This window comes from Gymnodraco acuticeps, unplaced genomic scaffold, assembly GCF_902827175.1.
Source record: "Gymnodraco acuticeps unplaced genomic scaffold, fGymAcu1.1, whole genome shotgun sequence".
Lineage (NCBI taxonomy): Eukaryota > Metazoa > Chordata > Actinopteri > Perciformes > Bathydraconidae > Gymnodraco > Gymnodraco acuticeps.
In genome coordinates, this window is record NW_022989750.1 from 1,190,862 (window position 1) to 1,210,048 (window position 19,187).

Below are 19,187 nucleotides of genomic sequence, written 5' to 3' on the forward strand. Positions count from 1 at the left end.
GTTTAATGTGAAGGTTATAGCTTTCTTCCTACTTATCTTCCTCTTTTCCTTTTCAATATAGTGGTAATTTAAGTCGTAAAACCCCGATTTCAGCAGTAATAAAATGTAACAAAAAAAGACAAAATGTGTCTTAAGTGCACTTAAGTTTGTGTCATGGTCGAAATTGATCATAACTTCATGCATTTTTCAAATTGCACAACATCGTAGTACATACTCCATTTTGCAGAACAGTTACAGCATGTATCAGAGTTTACTCACTGGTGACTATAAAAGAAGCATTGAAGCTAAACGTGGACAAAACAGGAAAGGACACAAAGTGACGGGGAATGGGTGGGGATGTTTTTCTGAGTGTTTTCCACTTACTTCATTCATCACACTAAACGCTGTTAGGCAGACACTCGGAGGGCAGACTGCAGCAGTGACTAACTAACTACTGGAAAATAAACACACAGGCTGTGAACAAATTCATCAGGAACAAAATCCCTGCCGCAGACATCAGGCTTACCACAATGGAGGTAATGTATGATTAAGTTTCTCTGAAAAATAGGTCACTAATGATAAAAGGTTTTTGACTTTTTAGTATTGTATGTTAACTGGGTACATTTGACAATTGGATGTAGAGAACCTCAGACCTGTCTTCTGTGAAATGGTTTGCTAAGATGGTGCACTTTGTCTTCAAACAAGATCTCCAAAACTGAATAATTAGACAGAATTGCAGGAGTTTGCATTAACCATCGACTATTGTGTTCATGGAGCAGTATATATAGTATTGCTGCATGGCATCAATTTATCATATACATTACATTATGAATTTTAGCCTCTGAATTGTACATGTGAGTGTTTCTCTGGACGCCTATTTGAGGTGCCTCTTTGCTGTTTGCCCAGTGCATGCTTGGATATCCTTCCTGTGACTGTGAATAGGAAGCGGTGGGTATAGTGGATGTATTACTGGCTGGATAAGGAATCTAAAGTATGTTGCCAACAACCACTTGCACAATATGTGTTAAAATGCACACAATCAAAACACAAGTGTTACAAAGTTTACCATGTTGACAGATGTATAGGCATCATATATACTTTAAAGCAGATTAGTTTAGCCAACATTCTTTGTGCAAAACTAAATATGGTTTGGTCTACACATATTTTCTAGACAGGAAGTTTGATCTCAGGATGTTTTAGTTTCCTCCTTTTCCGCTGCTCGAAACAATAGCCACTAAACAGTTCAGCAACAATCTCTTGTTCAATAGCATAACACATGATGATTATCAACCTGCAGCAAGAACAAACACTTTATGTGTTTTATATTGGGACACATTACTATACAACTGCAGGGAAAAAGGAAGCCATTTGCTGCAGTAAAAAGCTAAATGAATGCCTTAAATAAGGTTGTTTTATTTGATATCCAAATACCACTTCATGTGTCTGCAGGATTCCTGCCTGCGTCGATGTTACAGCCTGGATGCTGGGTCAGTGTGTGACAGGGAGGTGTTGACCCTGAACCAACATGCGACCTTTGACCCTGAGGGCTCTGACCCCACAGCAAACCTGGACCCTTCCCCAGCTGAACTGGCTCAGTGTGAGGCAGAAGTCGGCACGCTGCTCAGCATCATTGCAGAACTGAACAAGAAGATGGGGTCATTAAAGGCACCAAGGTCAGTGAAGAGAGTAATTACATATGCAATTTCTCAAGGCTTGTCACGTATGAAAGCCACAACATTGATCTGAGTAAATGGATTTGGTTTCACTCCCAATAAATGTTTTGTTGGAGCCATGTTTGTCTTTACATATTTTCCCATCAATAAATAATATATTGGTCTGCTCGATTGTCTCAAAAATAAACACAAGGGTATTTGTTAGTAGAAATGTTAATGCTGATGGTATTCTTCAGTGAGCCAGGAGACCTGAGACCACCAGGACCCTCGAGGCCTCTGGTTCCAGACCTCCTGTCCCACAGGCTGTCCAGAGGCTTCCCAGAGAGGAACATCACCTCTGCTTCCACATCCAAACCTCCACGGACCGACCGAGGTAGCATCGACACAGCGAACATAACTCTGGGTTTATTCAGGCACAGATAGCTTTTGACAAAATGTGCAATAGGAATCTGTGTTGAATTGGCAAGGATTATTTGATTACTTTTTTGAGTACATCTAAGATACGGCAATTTTATATATTTTTGTATATATACTCATAATAAATGCATCACACATGTTGTGTGCCATATACTGTATATGGTTTGCGCCGGTGCTTTTTTATATGGGGAGATTTGAGTTGACTCAAATGCTCAATATAGAAAGCATTTAAATGTTTTGTTTTATTAAATAGAAGGAACAAAATATTAAATAAACTTAAATGTTTACGTCTGCTTTTTTTGGTGTAAAGTGAAATCAAAGTGTTCAATATTTGTATAACATATATAATTACAAAGTGATCCAAAAGTATTTAGATTAGATAACCTTTTTCTTATCAAAATAATCAAGCTACTTTCACTTTTACAAACATGATTAATTGCACCTATACTTTGCATCCACTAGGAGGCGGTGGTGTAGTGTGGACTAAACTGGAGGAGGTTTTAACGTCATTGGAGGACTCCATCAGCTGTAAGAGGTCCTGGGCGGCCCCCATCACCACTGCTGACCAGAACAAGCAAAGGGAGCATCTGAGAGCCACCCAGGAGAGCTGGGCTAGGTCCACACAGGTATCAAAACTGTGACAAACTCCCATGATTCTGCATTTAAATGTTCATTATTAAATGTGCAAATGTAGGGTGAAATGTGACACATTTGTCCAAAATCAACTTGTCATGAAGAGATATTTGGAATTCATTATCAAAGGATTAATTTAGCAGAAAGATCTGTCTTTGTTCAGGCTATCTTTAGACTACTATCAACCACTTTTTCTCACTCCTTGCAGATGTTGGAGGAGATGGAACTAGAGTTTGGGATCTCATGCCCACCAGGCCTGCCAAAGGACCAGTATCAGGAGGACATCCTGGATCTGGAGAAGAGTCAGGAGGAGCTGGAGAGGGCTCACAGCACCATCAGCCAGGTGGAGGAGGAGAAGAACAAGGTACACAGGTTTTGTCTGATAAAGAGCTTAAAGAGAAACATAAAATGCCAAAAAACATAAACCAATTCAAGAAGTGTTGGTATGTAAATGCAAACCCGTTTGTTCAAAACTATTTATGAGTTCAAAAAATAAAATAAATGTAGCACCTGTTCTCTTATCTTTCAGCTGGTTGGTCTCCAGAAGGCCTGGAGGTCAGGCTGCGGCTCTCCTCCCTATCGGCCCCCAGCAGGAACTCTCAGTCCAGACTGGGCCTCTCCTCCCTTCCCTGGTTCACCGTTACTCCACAGACGGACATCCAGAGCTGGGACGCCTCTGTCTGGGGGGGATTCTCCAGGGGGCTCTGTGAACTCATGCAGTCCTTGTCCAAGCCCTGTAAGCCAGGAGTCTGAGACAGAGCGACTGAACAGGTGCGAATCAGTCAAAGTAACAAACATCAGCCACAGCACACTGTCAACACGTATAACTACTGAGTGAGGTGTTTCAAGGACATATGGAAATTCTAAATGAATTGAAGTAAATTGGGACAGCTTTTAACAACAGTGGAACTGTCCGATATCAAAACATCTGTTTACAACTTGGGTGGTATAATCTAAGTCCCTCATACTGTATGCTCACTTCTTCCCAAACACATGCATTTTAGCTTGAACCTTAATATGTAAACTATTTCAACATAAAACAGTTCTCACCCGAGGAACGTTTCTCGAAACCTTAAGACTGTATATAAGAACATATTTTAAATAGTATGGTTCAGCGAATACGCAATATCCAATTTATTTCAATTCATCAACACGTTGATGTTCCGTCCACAGAGTAATTGATGCACACATTGTGGGTTAAGTAACTCAACAAATGCAGTAAAACAGTTTCTTCCTCGATGGAAACAGTGTGTGCTGTTTTATTGCTTTTTAACCTCATCCTCTCCTCATTACAGGTGCATTGAGAGGCTGAGGGCCAGAAATGAGCGACTGAGTGCAGCTCTGGAGCGAAGGAAGGGAGAGTCGGAGCAGATCAGTATGAAACTAAACAGACTGGAGGCGGACTGCTCTGCCCTGCAGATGGCTCTCAGATACTGGTACACACATAAAGCAAACCTGACTCACAAGTGCCAAGGACATTCAAGGACATTCAAATAAATGTGCACAGGTCAGCTATCTGACAGTAAACTAGGTTCGTATGTTGTAAAGGTCGCATTTGTTTTTGTGGTTGTGATTGACAGTGAGGAGTGTGAGGAGGCCTACAGCGAGCTCCTGTCACTTTATGACGCCAAGAAGCAGCAAAGCATTCCTCCGCAGACAGACCCAGCAGGTGTTTGAATACCGTGTTTTAATACTACTTACAACTCAGGGCACACATTCACTTATATACACAGTAGGTATGCGTGTCATTTACACGCACACACACACAGTTGTGCTCACAGTTTTTTTGTATCTCATCAGAGGCGGTCAGGGACAGGCAGCAGCCCGACACTGAGGAGCTGTCCACCTCCTTCTCGACAGCAGGAGTCCCAGAGGAAACAGAAACACAGAGAACTACTGGGCAGAGGTGACGTTTTTAAAGATCTCTTTGTGGATCGAAGCTCAAAATTAGGAATGGGTAGAAAGCAAAACATGTTACAAATGGAAATTGCAAAAAGAAGAATATTGCATACATCATTATATCCCACAACTAAAGATGTACATGCTATTAACTAAATGATTCAGTAGCTATCTGGTATGTCTTAATCAGGTGACACATTAATAAAGAACTTTCCAATATCACATTTTCAGTCACTGACTATATGTAACCCCACAGGACCCCTGATTTGGGGGTACGAGAGACTGTTCTCCGTCAGCAAATCGAGCGCCTAAAAAGGGATCGGGCTTCCATTTGTCTACCTAAGCCAAGCCCAGGAGTCGAGAGCAAAATGAGCCATGAATCTGGTCAACCAGCTGGACCGAGAGGAGGACAAGTGACTCAAGATATTGTCAAAACTCCTGATACCAAGAAAGAGAAAGCTTCCATCTTCTATGAACTCATCTCTGTCAGGGTAAGAGATGTGTGTCTTCATTTATGATAGAACTACAAATTATGAAAAACAGCCAAACCTTCCATGCAAAGAGATCTTGAGATAAAAGAGTGGGCGTCCTGATATTCTAATTGCTAAGGCACATACAACATCACCCCAGCTGGCAAAATGTATACACAACAACCTCAGAAAGGGAGTGGATAAAATATTTACTTCTTGTGCGTCTGCCACTACTAGACACACAGCTTTTCTTATTCTGTATCTGTGTTCAACTCTTTGTATACTATGGTTTAACTGCTTCAGGAGGAGATGTCAGATCTACGCGCTCTAATCCGCCTGAAGGAGAAAGAGTTACGGTGTCTGGAGTGGGGTTTAATGGCCCAGAAGGCCCAGGAAGCAGCTGGAGCTTTCGTCCCAGAGAGCCTCAGAGAGGAGGATCGTAAGACCGAGCAACAGGTGGGACACACTCCTACAGCAGCACCAGAGATTTTTTTATTCAAATGTAACACTTCTATGTACTAGGTTGCTTTCAATGAGTAGTAGAAGATAATATAAATAGAAAAAACAATATCAAATTAATATAGCCGGCATTTTATTAAACATTCATACAACACTTTCACAAACCCCTCATCCACCCCAGTGAAATCCAATCTGCTATCATGGACAAAACAACATTAATCGAACCCGGGTAGTCTGTAGTTTCTCTCTCTCTGGTAATCCAATGACCATCAGTCCTTTTGCTGGTGAGTAGAATCCTTTCTCTGGTGAGTAGAAGACAACAACTGCAGCTACAAAAACTTTCGTCGGTTCTGCTAGTTCCTGGTTCCCCGCAGCATCAAAAAAGCACATCCTCAAACAATTCGAACACTGCCCACACTCTTACAAACACAGGGCCCACACTCTTACAAACACAGGGCCCACACTCAGCTGCCACTCATTGAGCCTCATTAACAACCACACCTGGCCTGCACTTCCTCTCCTCCCTCATATGCAGACTCTGCTGCCCCAGCACTGCCCCGAGTGAGAGTTGCTGGTTATTACAGGGTGAAAAACTCACTGCATTATTTGAGTGGGTTACATTCTCCCCCCCTAAATCTGCATGCATCCTTGCATGTTGCACCCTACACTATCTCAGAAGTTAAAAGGGGTTAACTGGTATATATAGGGTACAGTGTCAAAGTTGAGTTTGGGAGAAAGCCTGATCCAACCCACTTAAGATAGAGTGCATAAGTGTCACCAAGGGGTTCCCTAAGGTTTGATATGTTAGCCTATCAGGAGCTCTTCTTTCTCTGGAGGATCTTCTCAGTACCGTTTCCTCTTCATGAGAAGGGACACTACTTTCTGGCTGTGCGTTCTCTTCCCCATTTTCCGTTTGTATTCCACTTTCGGTTGTATTTGGGCTACATAACTCATTCAGGTTCACTGGAATGTGAGGGAGACTTTCCTCAGATCCTACAATCTGATGCTGAGGTGAGTGCTGAATTTGGATTTCTTCCCAGTTTTCCTCAACTTTAACTCCATTGGGTTGGAATGCTGGAACTTCAGGATTGAGAGAAGACACATTAAAACTCAAATCCACTTCCTGACTCAGAGACACATTGGTCTTCCATGTGAAAGTCTCTTTCAGCTGTTCCTTCAGTGTGAGGCTCTCCTCCGAATCCACTATTCTCTTGTGTGATCGGGCTACTTTGTTCCTTGTCCATCAATGTGACTGCTGTCTCTTCCATCAGTGTGTCGTAGTGGGAGTAGTACTCAACTTCATCTTCTATGTGAGGCATTTCATCTTCAACCTCAGCGAGAGTTTCAGGAACATCAGGAAGTGAAACTGTATTTGGTTCTTGTCTGGTTTTAGATTTTTGACGGCATACCTGTTCAACATCAGACGGTAGAAATCCACAGGGCAAAAGCAAGTCTCTGTGTAACACTTTTTCAGGTCCTCCTGTGTTCTCTGGCACCACGACATAGACAGGTGAGTCTTGGATTTGTTTAACCACAGTGTATATGGTTTTACTCCAGCGATCAGCAATTTTATGTTTTCCCCTGAAACTGACGTTTCTCACGAGGACTCGGTCTCCTGCTGCCAGGGTAGATTCTCTTACTTTGTTGTCATACCTCTGTTTGTTCTGAAAAGCATTTTTCCGACTATGTTCAGTAGCTAAACGGTAGCTTTCAGTTAGACTTTCGGTCAACTTCTTGACATACTCTGAATGAGATAGTTTGGATCTCTCTGGACTCAGACCAAAGGCAATGTCAATTGGAAGCCTTGGCTGCCGGCCAAACATGAGTTGATAAACAGTTTCTAAACAGACGAGAAATTTGAATAACAGATTAAGAAAATAAAAATGATTGTATGAATTAACATATCTACCAGCAACAAATTTAAAATGTTCTTCCAATTATTCAATTCAAACTACTCCTCCTGGCTAGCTCGCCAAATAATGTAACACTTCTATGTACTAGGTTGCTTTCAATGAGGAGTAGAAGATAATATAAATAGAAAAAATAATATCAAATTAATATAGCCGGCATTTTATTAAACATTCATACAACACTTTCACAAACCCCTCATCCACCCCAGTGAAATCCAATCTGCTATCATGGACAAAACAACATTAATCGAACCCGGGTAGTCTGTAGTTTCTCTCTCTCTGGTAATCCAATGACCATCAGTCCTTTTGCTGGTGAGTAGAATCCTTTAGAATCCTTTCTCTGGTGAGTAGAAGACAACAACTGCAGCTACAAAAACTTTCGTCGGTTCTGCTAGTTCCTGGTTCCCCGCAGCATCAAAAAAGCACATCCTCAAACAATTCGAACACTGCCCACACTCTTACAAACACAGGGCCCACACTCAGCTGCCACTCATTGAGCCTCATTAACAACCACACCTGGCCTGCTCTTCCTCTCCTCCCTCATATGCAGACTCTGCTGCCCCAGCACTGCCCCGAGTGAGAGTTGCTGGTTATTACAGGGTGAAAAACTCACTGCATTATTTGAGTGGGTTACACAAATAATACAAAGTCAAGGTGAAACGAGCAAGAGGGAGCAAGACGCTGGTCTACTGTGGCAGACCCGATTCAAATCTGGGTGTCCCACATGGGAAATCAAACATCTACCAAAGCAGAATCCCTTCAGGCCAGGAGGGATATTTTGGTTCCACAAGGTCTTCTACAGGGCTGTCCTGGTGCTGCAGCAACGATTCATAGCATTTCTCATTGTTGGATGAGAAAGAGCTGAAAAGCTACTTTAGATTTCTCCTTTCTGTCAATTACTGCAGACACAGGGCATCAGAAACAACAGGATTTGACTCAAAGGTTAACATTGCCTCCAAAACTGTTCCTTTTCTTCCTCAATATTTAATTTATGGTTTAAAATAACATTGTTTTTTCTAGATGCACTTTGTCAGACTCAATAACTGATCTTATATCCTTGACATTTTTGAACCATAATAACAATGGCTTCTGATTGCAGCATTGTAAATATTATTCTGTTCAAATCTAGAGATCCCTACAAAGAAAACTAAATATTAAGGGTTGCAAGATGGATGGGATGTCAAATAAACCCTTTAGTAACATATCATAGACCCCATTAATACATCATTTAATTTGGTTTTGAGCTTTCAAAAATAATGATATTTAAATATTATGTTTCAGAGGCTCTGTGAAAATACAGCTCACCTAGGAAGTGATGTGGAAATCGCTGATCCTCGAACCAGACCCATTCTGAAAGAGCTGCAGGCCGTCCTGCAAAGGTGAGACATGTGACATTTCTCTGCAGTCCAATGTTTAAGGCAATAACACTGTAAGTATGAAAAAACATACTTATTTGTTTTCTCCCCATTTAAAGTGTCTCAAAAAGAAAACCTGGTCAATTATTAAATGTAATGTGTTTACATCTTGGTATTCATCGATGTATTCATTTGTCAAGGAAATGTACCTGAGGAGGGAAGTTGGTGTGTCATTCAGACATCTGTTGCTTGGTTTTATCTGTTGCTTAGGAACACTATGAGCAGAAATGCAGACGTTGATATAATGGGCTTCTTGTTCTCTCCATCAGGGGCTTCAGAGAGCATCCTTTTCTCTTCTGACCTCGAGTACTGAATACTTCTTAAGAAAGCTCTGCTGTTTGCATCACACACCCAATCACACATTCTCTCTTGTGATTTAATGAGACACAGACCCATAAAGACAAGACATTCATGATTCTTAACATGATTTGGTTTCTGTACACTAAGGTACTTTAAGTGAAATGAACAGGCAGGTATTATGTTTTTCCTTTTATTTGACCTGATCTTACTTTTGTTTTCAGGGAACAAGCCCTGAAGAAGAGACTGGCTTTAGTCCAAGACTCTCTAAACTCTGCTCTGTCAGACAGCACCTCGCGCAGGAGAGACAACGGAGAGCAGACTGCTCGACTTACACAAGCTCACAGGTAGGCATCACAGGAAAAGTGTTTAATAGCATGCATGTTTTCAAGAAGAAGCTCAAAGATATTTAAAAAAACGTATTGAATGGCTATGATACGGATGGTCGGTGAGGGAAATTAGCAAGTAAGACCCATTTTTACAATCTATGAGTAAGACGTTACAGGATTTGTAGGTTGTTTTATTCTGATCCAATTGTTCTTGTTGGGTTTTCATAGCATCATTTGATCAAGTTGTACACAAGAACAAAACTTGGGTGGAAAGCTAGGATTTGTATGTTCTACATTATGTTGTTTCTACATTTAGTTTAGGGAAAAAACACTCATAAACAGGGGAAGGTCTTTATAAGTATTCAGGTTTGCTTCGCTATTTTATTTTTGTATAATACAATCTAAAATAACCAATTCTGCATGTGTAACTTCCATTCCAGCAAAGCGTTGAGTTCGTACCGGCAGATTCGCAGGAAGTACCGGGAGCAGGTGTGGAGGCTGGAGCAGAAAGTGGCGGCCATGACGGAGAGTCACCACCATCAGAGTGGAGCGGCGACAGCAGCTGGGGAGGCCCCTGAGTGGAGAAGGGAAGAAACTGTTTTATGATTCCTCAGTATATAATGCCCTGCTAAATTCAAGCTAATTATATGTATTTTTATAATTGTTAAAGTATATTCCATTTGATACAGATATATATATGGTATGTAGGGCAGTAGAACATGGAGCACATGGTCAGTTCTGCCGTCTCAACCCTTACGAGAGTCACCAATAAACTGCATCAGAATCCAAAGCTTAACTCGTCTAACAGGACTCACACATCACAAGACACATTCCTTATTTCAGAGAAACAGCTGTCATGCAGTCATGAATGTGTGAGGCTGATTCAAGGACTGAACCCTCTGAGGGCCTCGGGACTGACCTCGAGAGCGCACATGTCCTTTTTCCCGTACAAGCCGACTGTATAAAGCAACTCTCGGCTGGCCGTGCTGTCACAAAGCTCAGAGAAGGGGGATGGGGGCCAGGACAATGGCTGATGTGCACACAAAATGTAAGGCCAGCCCATTTGTCTTCTTAGCACTTAGTTCTCGCCATCTTGCTCTCTCTGCCTTTCACTATTTCCACTTCTCTCAAACAAATTACACTCAAAGCTTATTTTCATACTTATTTATAGAAGCCATGCAAATACTTTTAGTTTCTGTCAACACCAACATATTCTTGTTGACATTTTTTTTCTTGTTTCTTCATTACAAATAACAGGAGCACTTTTTTTGGGTCAATCCCACATACACTCTTCTGGTCCATAAATATAATCTAGAATTCAAAATGTGCTTTAATTGTAGTGCTTGAGTAGTACTTAAAAAAAGGAAAGTAATGCAAAAACCCTTTTTAAAAGTGTCTGAACAAAGCTTGATGGTGCCATAACGTCGTTCCCTGTTCAAATGAGCCGCTAGGCTGGTTATTAAGCCTGCCTTAATGCGTTGCAAATAATAGTGATGTTCAAACAAGTGTGTTCCCACCTTCTGTCGCATCAACTTTAAGAGCACTAATATACTTGATCACTTTTGGCCCATATTTTGTTGTAAATGTGCTACTGTCAATGTTATTGTTTCAAGATCTGATTTTGTAAGTATTAAAAAAAAGTTCTAAGGCTTGGTTTGGCTTCGTGCATTTCATTTGAATTGTTTCCAATCTTCACAAGTTAAACAGGACGGTAATTTGGGGGAAAAATGGCCCTGCTATTAACTTCCCTTCATAACCATCCTTTGCTCTTTACCTCTCACTCACACCTCCATTTCTCAGTTCTTACCCTCCATTTTCTCTCCTCACTTATTCCTCTATCATCTCCATCCCCTCCCTCCGGCCGACCCCCCTGCCCTGATCCAGCTGCAGCTGTGCCCGGCGGTCAGGAGGTTAAGGCAAAGGTTGAGTGTCACACCCACAGGGTCACAGTGATGCCTGCCTGTTGTGTTAGCCTGTGAATAGGGGGTTCAGAGCTCCAGACGAGGTGGCGAGCCCCTGACGCCCTGACTCCTTTCCCGGGCAGAGGTCACTGCAGAGGGTCTTTCCTCTATGCTCCCCCAAACCTCCAGGTCACCATCGCTATTGTTGTAATAGCTGCCATTACAGCTGATGATACAATTATCACTGCATCCAATGTCCACTCCTCCTAAGATCTATGTTGAGCTTCTGAGATCATCAAAGGTTTTTTTATACAACATGAGCGTTGTAACCCCTGAGTGAATCTTGTATCAAAGACCCCACTTTATGCCCAAAAGTCCCCTGGTTGGTGATGCATTATGATATACTGCAATATAGGATTTATTCACAATGGAGCTCATTTTGACCACTCTATATGTTGCAAATGTATGCCATGCATTGTGTTTATTCATTGCCCAATGGTGTGATATAGATTCATATTAAGCAAAGTATAGATGTCAAATAAATTGAAGTCATTGAAAGAGGACATGAACAACGCAAAGCATTTAAATAGAAAATAAAAACTAAATGTAAACTAAAAATACCTCAAAATTGTTCTCAAGTATTAGACCAAGTGAATTTCTGCATCAATCTCAGTATTACTTTCTCTTGAAGTTAAACATTTAAGTGAAACACAAAACTATTACTTCAAAACCCTTATTGAGTATATAAAGGTCTCCCACTTGAACTTATATAACTGATGGAGGTTTTTCCTTTTAAATAAATATTGTTCAAACATACTTCAAACTGTTGAAACACTAAAACCTTGTTTTAACCTTGACCCAACATGAAAGGTTTAATCTAATCTCAACCACGATAAAATCATTGCTGGTGTACATGCCTGGTCTAATAGGCATTGAAATGCAGTTTTGTAAAAGTGCACTAAAGAACAAGTGAGATAAGGAAGTCAAATAAAGCATATGAGAACAGACTGATTAAAAAGAAAAATTCTAACGGTATAATCCCTGTACCACTCAACATTTAAGCTCTGGGCACATTTTTAAACCCCCACATCTAACAGCCATCGTTCGAGTCTTTATGAGAGTTGTTCAGTGCCTGGGAAAAATACTCACGCCATTATTAGACAACAACAGAGGCTGTCAATCAGTGTGGGGGGTTGAGAGACACACACACACACACACACACACACACACACACACACACACACACACACACACACACACACACACACACACACACACACACACACACACACACACACACACACACATAGAAGAAAGGGAGGGGCAGTTGACCTAGGGGTTTTAGGTCAACTCATTTACTTAGTGCATCCGTTCCTCATTTTAATAAGTTGTCCCACTGTAAGCTGTATAAAGAGATCACAGCCTGTGCCCTCTCTTTCTGAAAGCCATTAGCTCACCTGTCACAACCACTTCATATCCCCTCTCATCCCCTCCTCCCCTCCCTGTTCTCCGCTGTGTGCCACGCTGACCTGAAGCCTCTCTCCTGAGCTTTCTGACACCCGTCCTCCCGTGGGGAGGTCAGGAGGATGGAGGGCACAATTGGCATGGAGGAGGGAGAAAGAGATTTGACCTCAATCAAATGGCCGATCCCATCCGCTTTGTGCTCCTAACACACATCAGATCTGGTAGCCGGTGTAACTGAGTCCAAATATGGAGGATTTTCATGCTCGAGCTCCTATTAAAGGATTGCATGCCTGCTTGTCTAGAGGTTAAGAAAGTTGTTTGTTCAATGCCTGAAATTCCTCCTGGATCCTTGGGTCAATTTACAGTAATGAGCACGTGGCACACCTACTGCATGCTTTGTTTTATTTAATAACACTAAAGAAGATAAACAATTGAAATACTGCTTTCTATATGAATAAGCACTATTACAGAACAAACATGTAACAATGGTTAAGGTTGTCTTTTCAAGTCCGAGCTAACGCTTAAAAATAGTACATCAGTTAACAAAAATATCCCTGAAGTTTAAGAGATTTATCCAGACTGATACACAGCTCATATAGCTTTTGAGAAGAATATAGTGTACTGTTCTATTTGATATTTGTATAAAGGTATAATTATGGATATTTGATAACAGTGTGTAGGTGGAATAATCATATTGAAAAATACTGTGCGTTGTTATCTTTTTTATGCTACATGAGCAAATGTAATATCTATGCATGTGTGTATGTACATGAACTGTATGTAATCTGTAGGAGCCAATTAACTGTGGGTATAAAGGTAGGAACCTATGCTTGTTGGTGAGAGGTTCCGCCGGAAGGCCCATACAGTTTTTGACCACACACACGGAGAACACACACGGACGACACACGGAGAACACACACGGACGACACACGGAGAACACACACGGACGACACACGGAGCACACACACAAACACGGGATTAAAAACAAAGCAAAAGGTATTGTGTAAAGCATAAATATCGTGTGGTGAATGAAACAAAGAAACCAGTAAAAAGGGAAATAAATGGACTATTTCGAACTGGAAACTTTGTTTCTGACTTTTATTCGGCAGCAAACAAGGTGTGCGTCAATTACACCCACCAAGCGGATCCTCAGAGGCTTAAAGCGTTGGCTTAGCCTCGACATAATCTATTAACATATTCACACAAAATAGTTTTCTTTTTTCAATGGACCCCAGGAAGAGGAGCTTCGGCTGGTAACAGGTGATGGGAATACCTCAATTGTTATCTGGAAAAGGGGATGGTTATTAAGAAAGAGAAATGTGTTTTTATGTTTTTTTGTGTGGATTTTCTTTGTTACACACAGTTTTACTTACCTATAATATTCTATATCCTAATATCCCAAAATGTACCCTTTGTTTTACACAATAGCACGACACAAAAGACATCTTTTCATTCATACTTGTGGGTTAATACATATTTGTAATACGTCAGTGGAGAAACATGACAAATACAGATGCTTTCTTATCTGATGTGAACAATATGCAATGAACTTCAAAGTCACCAGATCTCAAGTCTGAATTACTTATTGTTAAGTTATTGTAAGTTAAATATCTACAACACGCCAAACATCGATTTGCTGTACTGAACCCGATAGCCTGACAGCTGAATGGAGCTTAGCACATTTCTGTGATGCACCTGACACGAGAAGGCCATCGCATGGAGTCGAGCAGAATACAGATCACAGGCCAACAACAGTCCAGATGATCTAATGAGGTCAGTTTGTGAGCGCTATACAGCAATAAGGTGTTTAGAATGGAAAGATGGTCCGTGGGAGTGGCCTCGCCATAATCCTGTTAAAGCATTTGAGACATCTTCAGAGAGCTGATTAGGGTTGATTTGCTGCCAGCCTAAGCACCTTAGAGGACCTTTAGGCAGTGTCTGCCTTTAACAGAGCACAGGGCATGAGCAGGGAGCAACAGATTGGACTCAGGTTTACAAGAGATTGAACTTGGTGATCAGGAACACAAATGTTATGGCTGCTAAGAGCGTTAGGTTAATACCTGTCTGAAAATATCAGACTTCTTGGTAAATGGCAAATAAGTTCATCTTTTAAATGGGCAATCCGCTGACAACCTATCGACGGTCTGTCAATGGTAATCATTTTACTCCTGAAGCAATACATTTAGCTAAATGACTGTTGCTAGTTGATAAACATCCACCACTTTCTGCCCATCATTACAAACTATTGTCTGCCCAATCATAGGTCAAGCCATCGGGTTTATTTCAAAATCGAGTTAAGATCCACCATATGTCATGTTGAATATCCATAAAGCTAAGATGGTCATGGATGTAATTATTTTAAATGCTTTGTTCATCTAATTTCATTATGACAAAAAAACAAATGATGCTCCATTATATTCCAGGAGAATGTGAAGGTTAGATGTGACCTCAAAGCCACCAAAAAAAACCATCAACATTTGGGAAATGTTTTAAACAATAATATCAAAGGTGATAGCAGGTCAGTATTTGCAACTGGACTCTGCTGATCTTTCAGTGACACAAGCACACAGTAAACTAGAATGTGCTGCCTGGTGATGATCCAATCGTTTTACTTACTGCAGGACTCAACTACAATATTGGTCAAATAAATAAAGACGCAGTATTTCTATATTAACAAACAGCTATAGGTAATGTGAAAGGTTTCTTGAAGAGAATGATCATCCCCTCAGCTCTACTGAGTGTTTCAGCACTTTATTTTGGTTTCACGGCCTACTAGTTATAGTTGCTCTCATCCCTCATCAGCCTTGTTTCGTGCTACAGCAGCAAAACAAATCTAATTTCCCTGTAGTGTATGTGAAGGCAAACCCAAACCTAATAGCAGAGTGAAAGTTGCCCTTATATCCATCAGGTGGCAAGAACACAACTTCAGACAAATGCTTATGTTGCTCCGTATCTGTTTGAGTAAGTGCCTGTTTACACATTTAGAGTAATAACTTGATACATCAATGTTTCTGCTGCTTCAAAAGTTAACATTGTATATCAAGGTGTCTTCGTGGCTAAGAGGTATGATAAGTGGGCCATTTCATTCAGATATTTCTGGTTTGATTGTGGATGTATATAGCATGTTAGCTAAGCATTCAGACAGGAACAAAAGGGGAAACGGTCAGCTTTTGAAAAATTAAACATAATTATTGGTAATATAAAAGTTCAATCGGAAAAGCCAGAGTCCAAACTCATTCAACAATGTGTCTTATCTTTGAGTTGAAACGTGCAGAAACAGCTCTACTGCCGTACACATTTGTATTGACTCCTTTACAAACAAAGGGGTTGATACCTTGTTCACAGCAAACACATGATAGCTGATTTGAATGACAACAACACACACCAAATGGGAAGTTTCCCACCATCCCCAGCAGGTCCTGGGAGGGGACAGAGGAGAGCAGGTATTGATTGGACGCCGTGTATTGCTCTGGAGTCACCCCAGCAGATGTTTGTCTTTGGCAAGTTCCAAGGCTGTGTGTATTTTAAATTGCTCAGTCATTGGCCCGAGGTCAAAGGCCCAAAGATGGAGAGAGTGTTGGGAGTAGGGAGAGCGGGAGAGAGAAGGGGGAGAGGTTGGTTTTGTTGTGGCCTCTGGGCCAAAGGGCAGCAGGGGCTAATGAGGAAGGAGCAAGGAGTCATGTGCTCTTACTTGTTCACCAAGAGTTAAAGTTTAACCCCAGTTCTCAAATTCCTATGCACTTCAACTAATGCAGTTCACACTCTTCCAGACAAATAATTAAGCCACCAATTTCCCACTCACACTCATTTTAACAAACTATGGTCACACTTAGTAAATAAATAAAAAGAAAAAACACATGTCAATGGCATTGTACTGTGGGTTTCTGTTATGTATTAGCATTTTCTCAAAAAAGAAATGCAGCAATAAGTGAACTCTTGCAACATTCCATTACATCATGTGTAGTCAACTTTTGATACACCGACACAAGTGTCTTCTGTTCCTCAGGTGCGAAGACAAAGGTGAGTCTTTGTTTACCAGGTCACAGTTCAGCTGCTCGTACAGCCCACAGGGTTCAGCTGGTTAAACCTGTCAGTGTGTCTCTGTGTGTGTGCCAGGGTTTCCGTTAGCCGGTAATTACCGGTTTTTAGCTGGTAACATTTAATAAAAACCGGTAAATTCAAAACCTGCCGGTCAAAATGTCCGATGCTCCGATCGATTGGTCGTCGATCATTATGGCCCGATATTCACTCTTAATAGTTTGATCTGTGCTCTCTATAAAGGCCGATCAGGAGAGCTGGATCTGATCGATATGGACATAAACGTGAGTGAGGTGTAACCGGACGAGAGAGAGAGATCAGATCAGCTGCTGCATAATCACCTGAAGCCCCGCCCACTGTTTAGCGCGCTGCTGCATGAGAAACTGACGGGCTGTCAGGAGAGAGGGAGAGAGAGGGGAACAAAGAGGATCCGTTTCTCCCGTGTTATTATTCAAAGTTAATTTAAACTTTTGAATAATGTACTTCATCTACTACAAGTAGTTTCTTTGAATGTAATAATTATGTTGTTTGTGGAATCATTTATTGAAAAATTAATCTGAATTTTTCGATCTGTTACGATTATAAACTGAAGCAATATAAAAATGACTCCCATTGACTGACTTTTAAACATCAGCATATCCAGTCATAGTCCAGTAATTACCTGCTAATGGAAACTCTGCTACACAATTCTTATTATTCTTATGGAAACATGACCGGTAAGTTTCAAATTTGTCCGGTAAAATAAATTCTGTCCGGACTTTTGACCGGCGAGAAAAAATCCTAGCGGAAACCCTGGTGTGTGTGTTTGCATATTTACAGATGCCCTTCCAATACTTCAGCTTAGCTTAAATGAATGGGGTGGTGGTGGCGAAGTCCATAGGGACTTGGCTTGGCAACTGGAAGGTCACCAGTTCAAGTTCTCGGAAAGACCAAGTGCTACCGAGGTGTCCCTGAGCAAGGCACCGTTCCCTACACTGCTCCCCGGGCGCCGTACATAATGGCAGTCCACTGCTCCTAACACTAGGATGGGTCAAATGCAGAGAAACCGTTTTGTTACATAGTACCTGTACTACGTAGTGACAATAAATTGAATCTTTAATCTTCAAATGTCCCAAAGAGGAAAATCCGTCTGTACATATCAGCAGCATCCATCACTCAAAAACACTTAATTGCTAAGGCCAATATTTACTGACAACAGTTGATAAAAATAGACGTCACACCATTATTGTGGGAATTATTCCAGTGAAAACGTCAGGTGAGTGTACTGAAGGTTTGGCTGCTCCACTCTGGTGGCTCTGGACTTCACACTGAGATGTCCGGTGCCTTGCTCATGGGCACCACGGCAGGGCAGGAGGTGAACTGGGACCTCTCCAAGTAGAAGTCCACACTCCATATTTAGGTCTGGTCGGGGACTTGAACCGGCGACCCTACGACTCACAGTCCAAGCCCCTACTCACTGCCGGTTATGTTTGTATATGCTTTCCTTCTAATGAGTGTGTTTTAAAAAACAATTAACCTTGAAAGGAGTTAGCTGTTGAAACTGATTCCACAATAAAGACAAATATGTAAGTCTTTCGCAACTGATAATGACGTCAAACTTAATTGTATATTTGTAATCGCTGTATTTCTTATTTAGTTTCTTATTTGTTTTTCTTGTGGCCAAGGATTTCATGTTGTTGTTTTCCTTTTGTTTGTTTGGCCATATTGTAAATTAAGTTTCTACCTCAATGTGTTTCAGATTTAAAATACAGGTTCAATAAATCACTAAATGAATGAAGAAAAATGCAAAGTGTTTCTTTGGTAAGTTGTCCTTGAGTTACTAGTATTATCCCTAAAATGTTTATATTCCTTTTCATAGAATTGTTTGTATTTCACTAAGATGGACAGCGCCTTATAAAAACAGCAGACTGCAATTAGAGTTATGATGTTATGAAGTTGTTGTAGCAGCAAGTCTTAACATATTCAAATCGTCACTGGTTTATTAGTGAATATTATCCCCCATGGTCCGAGCCTTTTCTAATAGACAGGCACAGCGGCTTAAAGGAAAAAACGAATTCAACTTAGTGCAGCCTAGCTTGGCCCTGATAACCTCTTAACTAAACAAAAGGTCTATCCATGCACAATGAATCTCGCTGTGACGGGTGTGGGTTAAAGTTAGCCTACCTTATGCTCACATTCAAAAAGGCTGAATTAACGTCACTGGCAGAAAATTGCAGAAGAGAAATCCTTCCTCTTCCCTTCAGCCTTGTTATAAATGTTTACCTTTTTGTTTTTTTGATATTCATACATCTTCTGAGGTACAA

At 41.0% G+C, this 19,187-nt stretch overlaps 1 protein-coding gene across 1 annotated transcript; it reads left to right on the top strand.

Moving 5' to 3' along the window:
- The first annotated feature begins 231 nt into the window (after positions 1 to 231).
- Positions 232 to 11,134, top strand: ushbp1 (Usher syndrome 1C binding protein 1). Its single transcript, XM_034208257.1, has 14 exons — positions 232 to 515; positions 1,429 to 1,652; positions 1,889 to 2,025; positions 2,532 to 2,695; positions 2,911 to 3,066; positions 3,232 to 3,473; positions 3,998 to 4,138; positions 4,283 to 4,371; positions 4,503 to 4,608; positions 4,858 to 5,092; positions 5,375 to 5,527; positions 8,722 to 8,819; positions 9,377 to 9,499; positions 9,922 to 11,134. Exons 1-14 carry the CDS (start codon positions 510 to 512, stop codon positions 10,085 to 10,087), a joined length of 2,040 nt encoding a protein of 679 aa, XP_034064148.1. The 5' UTR covers positions 232 to 509; the 3' UTR covers positions 10,088 to 11,134.
- Positions 11,135 to 19,187: the final 8,053 nt, after the last annotated feature.

Bases quoted from the DNA above. Each gene is read 5' to 3' on its own strand.
- ushbp1 (XM_034208257.1), top strand. The intron at 1,653-1,888 runs GTCAGTGAAGAG...GGTATTCTTCAG, and splicing joins GGGTCATTAAAGGCACCAAG to TGAGCCAGGAGACCTGAGAC. The intron at 4,139-4,282 runs GTACACACATAA...TGTGATTGACAG, and splicing joins CAGATGGCTCTCAGATACTG to TGAGGAGTGTGAGGAGGCCT.